Below are 10,101 nucleotides of genomic sequence, written 5' to 3'. Positions count from 1 at the left end.
CTGCAGGCGGCGGGCGTCGCCGTCAGCCGGCGGACCCTGCAGAGTGGTGGGGGGCCTGGGGAAATTTGGGCAACGAAAGTGATGGGGTGTCACGGGTTTCGCTTCTCTGAAGCAGTGAGGAGCCTCTCTAGCTGTGGCGTCCTCACACCGTTGTCTGTCCCAGAGCTCCCCCAGGCTTTGCGCCACTTCGCGCCCAGAGATTTGTGAGCATCGATGACCGTGCACGTTTGCGTCTCCCGTTCAGACACCGGAGCAGCGGGAATGAACGCTGAGGAGGGCGTGCCCTCGGGTTAGGAGCCCCGAGCGGTGCGGAGGTGCTAGCGTTCCCCTGCAGGCACCTAAGTCGGGCGTCCCTGCAGTTTAGCTCAGGAGGCCCGGCTTCTAGCCCGGGACCCGGCGGGCGGGAGGAGGGGGGCGGGGCGGGGCGGGGCCGGGAGGCGGGGCCCGGGCGCGGGCCCAGGGGACTGGTGTCCGGGCTCCTTCCGAGCCCTCCGGGGCTTCCGAGGCCGCCGGCAGCTTCTCAAGGGACACTCCTTCCTGCTCTGGGTCCCATAATGCGGCTATTTCTGCTCCTGCTGCAGCTCCTCGCGCTGTGCGGTGCTCACACCTCGGCCGCGGCGCGCAGTCTCAGCCTGCAGGGAAGTTGGAGGATTCGCAGCGGGAACGGCTCGCTGGCGCTGCCCGCAGAGGTCCCCGGCTGCGTGCACACCGCCTTGTTCCAGCGGAACCTCATCCAGGTACCGTGTGTGGCTGCCCCCCGCGAGCCTGCCCCCGCGTTGCCTTCGTGGTGAGGGGCCCAGGAACGGCCTGAGAGCCTCCTCACCCCCTTGTCCGGGCTATTCCCCTAGATTGGGCAGGCTTCCCCTCTTCAGCTCGTGGGTTTCGGGGGGAAGTGCCAAGCGCTGCTGGAGAAGAGAACCGCAGGTTAGCCCACTGGATGGAGACCCGCTGACCCGCGCTGGGACCTCAGTAGCTGGAAAGCGGAAGTTTTCTCGGGGCAAACTGTCTTGCTACTGGCCGTGTGCTTATTGCCATATTCTCCTCCTAAGCGTGGATGGGAAGGACATGTTGTCACTGGCAAAGCCTAAGGCAGGGCTTACTTTTTCTACTACCTAGACACTGCAGAGGACGATAGTCTTTGGCTAAGTAAATGTTTACTGTATTCCGTAATGTCTCAAGTTTTCATTTTCTTTTTCTTTTCGGTTTTTCATTTTCGCTGTTAGGCCTCAGGGAGTCAGATTTGGGATTTTGCAGCACGTGGGTTGAGGAGACAAACCTGCCAGTGTAAGGATAGGATTGTCAGTGTGAGTGTAAAGGCTACATAACTTTTAAAGCTGATTGGGATATGAAGAAAGGTGCTCTTTCTTCTCCGGGCGTGTGATGTGTGTGTTTCTCAACAGATGCTCCAACTTACAGACTTTCGGAAGACGTTTTCCCGTTTGACTGTGTGCAGAGGTTTGCAAACAGACTTTTACCTTCCACTGTTTTCGTGGTTCCACCTGCTGCATTCATTTCCCCATTCTTTGTCCTTGCCTGAGTAATACGTACTTGATAAATAGTTTGCATGCATTGTCTCAACTCTCATAAGAACTCTATGGAGTATGTCTTTGCATTTTATGGATAATATGGTGTGAAGGAGCCCAGAGCAGTAGAGAATTTATCCAAGACCACACAGCAACTAAGTAGCAGAAATGGGTTCTGACCCACACTGGCCTCACTCTGCAACCTGGGTTTTGCAGTATGCTACACTTACCCTGGTGTTTTTAAAAACCATGTGTTTTTGAAGCACTGTGGTTGACTGTCAGGAGTACTATTGAAAATTTACTTAAATGGCAAGACGATCAACTAGAGTTAGGCAAAGTTTCTGATCTGGTATGCATTAGCTTGTTTTCAAGAATGTATGTCAGAAACGAAGTTTATTTAACACTACAGTCCAGTTTATTTTTTAAGTAAATAATTATCAAACTTAAGTACTTTATTTTTTAGTTACCAAACTTGTAACATAGACCGCAGATGACTTTGGCACCCTGAGGCTTCACTTACACATGCTTTGAGATCACTGTGTCCCTGGTACAGTTAAGACAATGTGAACTCATTAGTGGCTTTAGCAAGTCAGATTATTGTTCCATGTTCCAGGGCCAATATCAGGGAACAATGTTTGGTAACTAGTCAGTGAGAATGAAGTTGCTCAAAATATGAAATAACTGACTTTTCCTCGTTGGAATAACTTACAGTTTCTCTTAAATCTGTTCATAAATTCTTAGGAAAACTTTAAATTTCAGTAAGGTAGGTGTGAGTCTTAAATGATAGTGGGATGAGAGATGGGGGAGGTTTATGGGGCTTGGGGAACTCCAGGCCCATTGACAGTAATGAACATCAGTGTCACTATTGAATACTGTGATGTTGTTATGGCACCTGCTTTATTGCAACACTCCTTTTTGGTGCTGAGCTCAGGAAATACTTTATAGTTTAGAGCAGACACTGGTCCAAATATTGTGTTTACATGAGAACTTGAACCACATCTTGTCGAAGTCATTCACTTACTCATTCACTCCCCTAATTATCTCCTAAGTATTTATGCACTACCTCCAATGTAGCAGGCTCTATTCCAAGTGCTTGATGTCAAATTGTGAAGAAAACAAAGTCTTTCGCCAATAGACATTCTAGCAGAAGAGACAGATAGTAAACAAATTAATAGATAATATAATGACAGGTGCACTGAATAAAAATAAAGCAGGTTGAAGGAAGAGAAAGTGAAGGCTGATTGGGAAGGATTGCTATTTTTTAAAAGTAATTAAAGATAGCCATTTGATAAAGTGATGTTTAAAGCAGAGGCCTTTTTGATGAGGTCAGTTTTAAGGAGAAGTGCATTCCCAGCAAAGAGGAAAAAAAGACAGGTATGGGGAGGGTAGAGCCCTTGAGGTGGGCACATGGTTGAAAATTCCAGGAATAGTAAGCAGGCCAGTGTAGCAGGAGCCCATGGGGGGCAGATCATGCAGGGTTTGTAAACCATGGGGAACACTTTGGATTTTCTTCTACAGGTAGTGGGAAGCTATTGGGGGTTTTGAGCTTGGACTTGCATGAATAGATATGCCTTTTAGAAGGTCATTTTGGCATGAAGACTACAATGCATCAGAATGGAAGCATGGAGAACAGGTAGGGGACTGTTACAGTTGTACAGGCAAGAAGTGATTTTTGGCTTGGACCAGGGTAGCAGCAGTGAAATGGTGAGAATAGTTGTGAGAACACATTTTGAACATGGAACAAACAGGATTTGTTTCGTTGGATTAGTTAATGGATTGAATGCGAGGTGTGAGAGAAAGAGGAGTCAAGAAAACCTTGAGGTTTTTTCAGTGTGCATAGTTGATTAAATAGAGTTAGTTACCGAGAGGCTTAGGTGTCTTAGCTCTCTCTCTCCTAAAGGTTCTCATTCAGTCATTCAGCCTACTATTATGCTATACACTAAAAGAGGCATTAGAAGTAAAAAAGAAATGAGGAAGACCCAGTTCCTATTTTGTGGGAGGCCAGATTAACTATAACCTAATCAATAACCTTATGATAAATACTTAGGTAGGGGACCCTTCTTAGGAATTTTCTCAACTTTCCTGTGCAATTTCTCAGTTGTGTAAGTTTGAAAAACAGTTTTAATAGAAGATATTCTCAGTGTGCCCAAATTAGAATATATAGAGAGGTAAGAAAAAGAAAATGTGGGAAGCCTGGCTTCCAGATATAACTATTATTAAAATTAAAAAATACACTATATCCATTTGGAGGTTTTCTATGTATACATATTATGATAAGTATTTAAATATACACTTTCACAACCTTTTAATACTATATATATAAATATATAGTATTATGTATAATATTTATATCATGTTTTTATTATATATTTTATTTTTATTTTATTATATAAACTCACATGTATGTTTATATTTTCTATTTTATCATATAAACACACATAAACATTTCTATATAAATGTTTATAAATATTTATAAATTATATAAATTATACATACATGCTTATAAACATATATAAACATACACATTTTATTTTATTATATAAACATATCTACATGTTTATATTTATTATATAATATAATATATAATATATTATATAAACACATTAAACAATACAATATATAGTATATAAATATTAATATATAATATATAAACCTTACAAACATTACATATTATATAAACATTATATGTACATGTTTATAAACACATATAAACATGTATGTGTTTATTTTTTATATTTTATTATATAAACATAGAAAGAAAGAAAGATACAAAGAAAGAAAGACACAAAGAAAGAAAGAAAATTCAGTTGCCTTCCTTACACACCCAGATCAGGGATCAAACGCGCAACTAGGTGTGCCTGGACCAGGAATTGAACCTCCAACATTTTGCTGTATGGGATGATGCTCCAACCAACTGAGCCAACATGCAACAAAAACATATTTCAAGAAACCATGTTAAATGGCTTTTGTTTTATTTCATTGTATACATTTGCCATCTTTTATTATCAGTCATTTATTGTTGAATAGTTATCTGACCCCATTTTTTTCTATTCTCTGATGAAGATCCTTTCAAGTCAATTTTAGTTAATGGACATCCTTCCTTTCTTAGACAAGTTTTAGAAGTGGAATTGCTGATTCAAAGGGTATGCATTTTTTAGTCTTCTAATACAAACTTCAAATTGTTCTCCATATAAGTTGTACCAGCTTTACACTTCATCATCATTTTATCCGAGTGCTTATTTTAGGTGCAAATGTGGATTATATTTAAAAACAAAATATTTACTTTCTATTGAGGTTAAACACTTTATATGTTTTTTTATAGGCTTATTGGTGATTTAGGTTGCTTATTCATGTGTTTTTATCTGTTTTCCAGTTGGCTATTCTTTTTTTTAATGATTTATTGTTTATGCTATTACAGTTGTCCCATTTTTTCCCCTTTCCCCCCTCCACCCAGCTCACCCCCAACTTCCATAGCCCATCTCCACACAGTTGTCTGTGTCCATGGGTCCTTCATATATGTTCTTTGACTAATCCTTCACCTTCTGTCAATCACTTGCCAGAAGTCGGAATCACTGTCGTTCCCACTTGTCTCCTCACCTCTTACAGAGGTCAATCTCTTCCAGAATTCCGTGCCTCTGGTTCTATTTTGCTTATTAGTTTATTTTGTTCATTAGATTCCTCTTATAAGTAAGATCATATGATAATTGTCTTTCACCGACTGGCTGATTTCACTTAGCATAATAGTCTCCAGTTTCATCCATGCTCTTGCAAAAGGTGGGAATTTTTTTCTGCTGCATAGTATTCCGTTGTGTAAATATACCACAATTTTTTAATCCACTCATATTCTGTTGGGCATATAAGCTGTTTCCAAATCTTGGCTATTGTAGATAGTGCTGCTATGAACATTGGAGTACGTACATTCTTTTGCATTGGGGTTTTTTTGTGGGGTTTTTTTTTTTTTGAGTCTTAGGATATATTCCCAACAGTGGAATTGCTGGGTCAAAAGGCAGTTCCATTTTTAATTTTTTGAGGAAATTACATACTGTTTTTCACAGTGGCTGCACCAGTCTGCATTCCCACCAGCAGTGAACTAGGGTTCTCTTTTCTCCACAACCTCGCCAGCACTTGTTTATGATGGGCATTTTAGCAGGTGTGAGGTGATATCTCACTGTGGTTTTAATTTGCATTTCTCTGATGGCTAGTAATGTTGAGCATCTTTTCATATGTCTATGGGCCACCTGTATGTCCTTCTTGGAGAAGTGTCTATTCAGGTTCTTTGCCCATTTTTTAATTGGATTGTTTGTCTTCCTGGTGTTGAGTCCTTTATATATGAGTTCTTTATATATTTTGGAGATTAAACCTTTGTCTGATGTATCATTGGCAAATATGTTTTCCCATACAGTTGGTTCCCTTTTCATTTTGATGATACTTTTTTTAGCCATGCAGAAGCTTTTAATTCAATGTAGTCCCATTGGCTTATTTTTTCCTTTATGCCCCTTGTCCTAGGAGATATGTTGGCAAAAATATTGCTACACAAGATATCTGAAATGTTACTGTTTTCCTCTAGGATTTTTATGGTATTATGACTTATATTTAAGTCTTTTATCCATTTTGAGATTATTCTGGTGTATGGTGTAAGTTGGTGTCTAGTTTCATTTTGTTTCATGTATCAGTCCAGTTCTCCCAAACCCACTTATTGAAGAGACTATCTTTACTCCATTGTATGCTTGCGCTGCCTTTGTCAAATATTAACTGACGATAGAGACATGGGTTTATTTTTGGGCTCTTTATTCTGTTCCATTGACCTATATATCTGTTCTTATGCCAGTACCAGACTGTTTTGATAACAGTGGCCTTGTAATATAGTTTGATATCAGGTATTGTGATTCCTTCAACTTTGTTCTTTCAAAATTGCTGAGGCTATTCTGGGTCTTTTTTAGTTCCATATAAATTTTTGGAATATTTGTTCTAGATCTGTGAAATATGCCATTGGTATTTTAATAGGGATTGTGTTGAATCCATAAATTGCTTTGGGTAGTGTGGACATTTTAATGATGTTAATTCTTCCAATCCATGAACATGGTATATGCTTCCATTTATTTGTATATTCCCCAGTATTTTTTTCTTCAGTGTTGTATAGTTTTCAGAGTGCAGGTCTTTTACCTCCTTGGTTAAATTTTTTCCTGGTACTTTAGTTTTTTGGTTGCTATATAAATGTGATTTTTTTTTAGTTTCTTTTTCTGAAAATTCTATATTGGTGTATAAAAATGCCATGAATTTCTGAATATTGACTTCATATCCCACTACTTTGCCGAATTCATTTATTAGGTCAAGTAGTTTTTTGGTGGAGTCTATAGGGTTTTCTATATACACTACCATATTGTCTGTGAGTAATGACAGTTTCATTACCTCCTTTCCAATTTGGATGCCTTTTATTTCTTCTTGCATAGGACTTCCAGTCCTATGTTGAATAAAAGTGGTGAAGGCAGACAGCCTTGTCTTGTTCCTGATCTTAAGAGAAACACTTGTAGTTTTTGCCCATGGAGTGTGATGTTAGCAGTAGGTTTTTTTTGTATATGGCCTTTATTATGTTTAAATATGCTCCCTCTATTCCCACTTTGCTGAGGGTTTTTATCATAAATGGGAGCTGGATTTTACCAAATGCTTTTTCTGCATCTATTGATATGATCAGGTGATTTTTGTCTTTCATTTTGCTTATGTGATATATAACGCTTATTGATTTTCTAATATTGTACCATCCTTGCATTCCTGGAATAAATCCCACTTGATCATAGTGTATATGATCTTTTTAATGTATTGCTGGATCCAGTTTACTAATATTTTGTTGAGGAGTTTAGCATCTATGTTTATCAGAGGTAATGGCCTGTAATTTTCTTTCTTTGTTGTATCTTTACCTGGTTTTGGACTTAGGATAACACTGGCCTCATAAAAAGAGTTTGGATATCTTCCCACTTGTTGAATTTTTGGGATAGTTTGACGACGATAGGTATTAGTTCTTCTTTGAATGATTGGTAAAATTCGCCTGTGATGTCATCTTCTCCAGGTCTTTTGTGTGCCAGGAGTTTTTTGATTACTGCTTTAATTTTGCTAGTTGTTATTGCTCTATTTTCAGGTTTTTTGCTTCTTCCTGATTTAGTTTTGGAAGATTGTATGTTTCTAGAAATGTATCCATGTCGCCCAGGTTGTTCAATTTCTTGGCATATAGTTGTTCATAGTAATTTCTTACAATCCTTTGTATTTCTTTTATCAGTTGTTACCTCTCCTCTTTCATTTCTGATTTTATGTATTTGGGTCCTGTTGCTTTTTTTTTTTTCAATTTGGCTGGTTAAAGGTTTGTCAATTTTTTAGAATATTTATTATATTTTTTCCATTACCCTTTAGTTCCCGTATGTCCCCCACTCCCCAACAATCACCAAACTGTGGTCCATGTCCATGAGTCCTTTTTCCTTTTTGCTCAGTCCCTCTACCCCCTAACCACCCACCCCTGCACTAGCTATCAGCCTGCTCTCCATCTAGGAGTCTGTCCCCATTTTCCTAGTTAGTTCAGTTTGTTCATTAGATTCCACATATGAGTGAAATCATAGGGTATTTGTCTTTCTCTCACTGGCTTATTTCACTTAGCATATTTTCCAGGTCCATCCATACTGTTGCAAAGGGTAAAATTTTCTTGTTAAGAATGGACTGTTTGACTTAATTTGTTCATTTTACGATGTGAAATGATCTCAAAACCTTTTAGAAAAGGAACCATTTAAAAATCTGTATATCTTTTTTAAAAAGATTTTATTTATTTATTTATTTTTAGAGAGAGGGGAAAGGAGCGAGAGAAACATCAATGTGTGCTTTTCTCTCAAGCACCCCCTCCTGGGGACCTGGCTGGCTACCCAGGCATGTGCCCTGCCTGGGAATGGAACCGATGATCCTTTGGTTTGCAGATCAGCACTCAATCCACTGAGCCACACCAGCCAGGAGTAAAAATCTGTATATATTTTTCTTCTAAAAGTTTGACCAATTAAACCATGTGACATTAAGAGATAAATTAGCTAAGGACTTTGTATTTGAAATTTAAATTTGAACAAAATTAATCATCAATAAGTAACGTCACTCAATTCTTGGGAAGAGAGAGAAGCATGAGGTTTTTAAGCCTTCATTTTTTAAAAAAAGGTATCCTAAAAAGTTTTTGGTTCTTAAACATGGACATATGTTTCTTCATTTGATGCCACATGGGGTGTGTTTAGGGCACAGGTGCTTTGCGTCTCGTGGCCAAACACTGGGAATCAAAGGATCATCTAGGACTGAATCTTTAGGTGAGTGCTGGCTTATCACATGTTAGTCCTTACCTGTGATCCTTATCACATGTAGGTCTGTAGTCAACTTAACCTGTAAACATCATCTTCATGTAATATTCATATGATGTCTTCCATGTTCAATGCACTGTCCTTGGCCCCTCTCAAGTGCACTAGTTCATGTAACTCCTACAACAACCCTGTGGAAAAGATATAACTATTCACATTGACTGAGACTCACAGAAGTTATGGCCTGAGATCATGCATTTGATAAATTGTAGGGGCAAGGATTCAACCTAATTCTTTTCACACCCTACATTTTTGTTGGCAAGAAGAATAAATAGTAAGCAAAGGGAACAATTATTCTTTCAGTTTAAAGATGTCCAGTGAAAAGAGTGACAAGACTGCAATATAATGTTCAAATACACCACTGGACTTTCAGTCAAAATGGTGGTGTACACAAACATGGCTCACCTCTTCACGTAACCACATCGAAATTACAACTAAAATATAGAACAACCATCACTCAGAAATATCAGAAATTGAGTTGAATGGAATCTGATAACTACAGAACTAAAGACATCACATCCATCAAGACTGGTAGGAGGGGTGCAGACACGGAACGGGCTGGTCCCTCACCCGTGCGTGGTGGGTAAAAATTCAGGAGGGATATCTCAGGAGCAGGGAGTCCCAGCCCACACCAGGCCCCCAAGCCCAGGGTTCCAGTGCCAGAAAGATAACTCTTCAAAACTTCTGGCTGCAAATACTAGCAGGGATTGATTTGGTGGAAGAAACTTTTGGAGCTCCCAAGCACTTCCTCTTAAAGAACCAACACATGGATTCACCTACTCAGACTCACTCCTTCTGAGCTCTAGTACTGGAGTAGGAGCTTGAAAGGCACCAGTGGCATACCTCGAGGAACTGAAGTATCTGGCATAAAGGTGAGCAGAGGCCATTGTTCCTTTTCTAAACCCTCCCACCACAGAGCTGGCAAGCTGGTGCTGTATCTGAGGCTTCATCAACATGGATAACACTGTTTGACCCACCTTGGAGAACCCCAGAGACACCACCCTGCCTCACTTATGGACCCACACAAGCTGCTTTTCCATATGAATGGCTGGTCTTGGCTCATGCTAGACAACTTCATAAACTCTCTCAAGCAACAGCTGGCCTCAGTGAGTCCAAGGCCCAGCACTAGCAGCAGCCAGCCTAGATTCTCAGCTTGGCTTCATCTAGGTATCTCCAAGCCCCATACAAGTATCAGCCACTCAGAT

The 10,101-nt window shown here is 39.8% G+C and overlaps 1 protein-coding gene across 2 annotated transcripts in view; it reads left to right on the top strand.

The window, feature by feature from the left end:
• The first annotated feature begins 437 nt into the window (after positions 1-437).
• Positions 438-10,101, top strand: part of MANBA (mannosidase beta) — a 112,162-nt gene continuing 102,498 nt past the window's right edge. For both annotated transcript variants that reach the window (XM_053923080.1, XM_053923079.1), the window contains exon 1: positions 438-737. In XM_053923080.1, the coding sequence (XP_053779055.1) occupies positions 555-737 (183 nt within the window). In that variant the 5' untranslated portion in view covers positions 438-554. The remainder of the gene's footprint in view (positions 738-10,101) is intronic.

Source organism: Desmodus rotundus, chromosome 4, assembly GCF_022682495.2.
Source record: "Desmodus rotundus isolate HL8 chromosome 4, HLdesRot8A.1, whole genome shotgun sequence".
NCBI lineage: Eukaryota > Metazoa > Chordata > Mammalia > Chiroptera > Phyllostomidae > Desmodus > Desmodus rotundus.
Note: the sequence above shows the minus strand (reverse complement) of the source record. Positions and strands in the feature narration are given on the sequence as shown.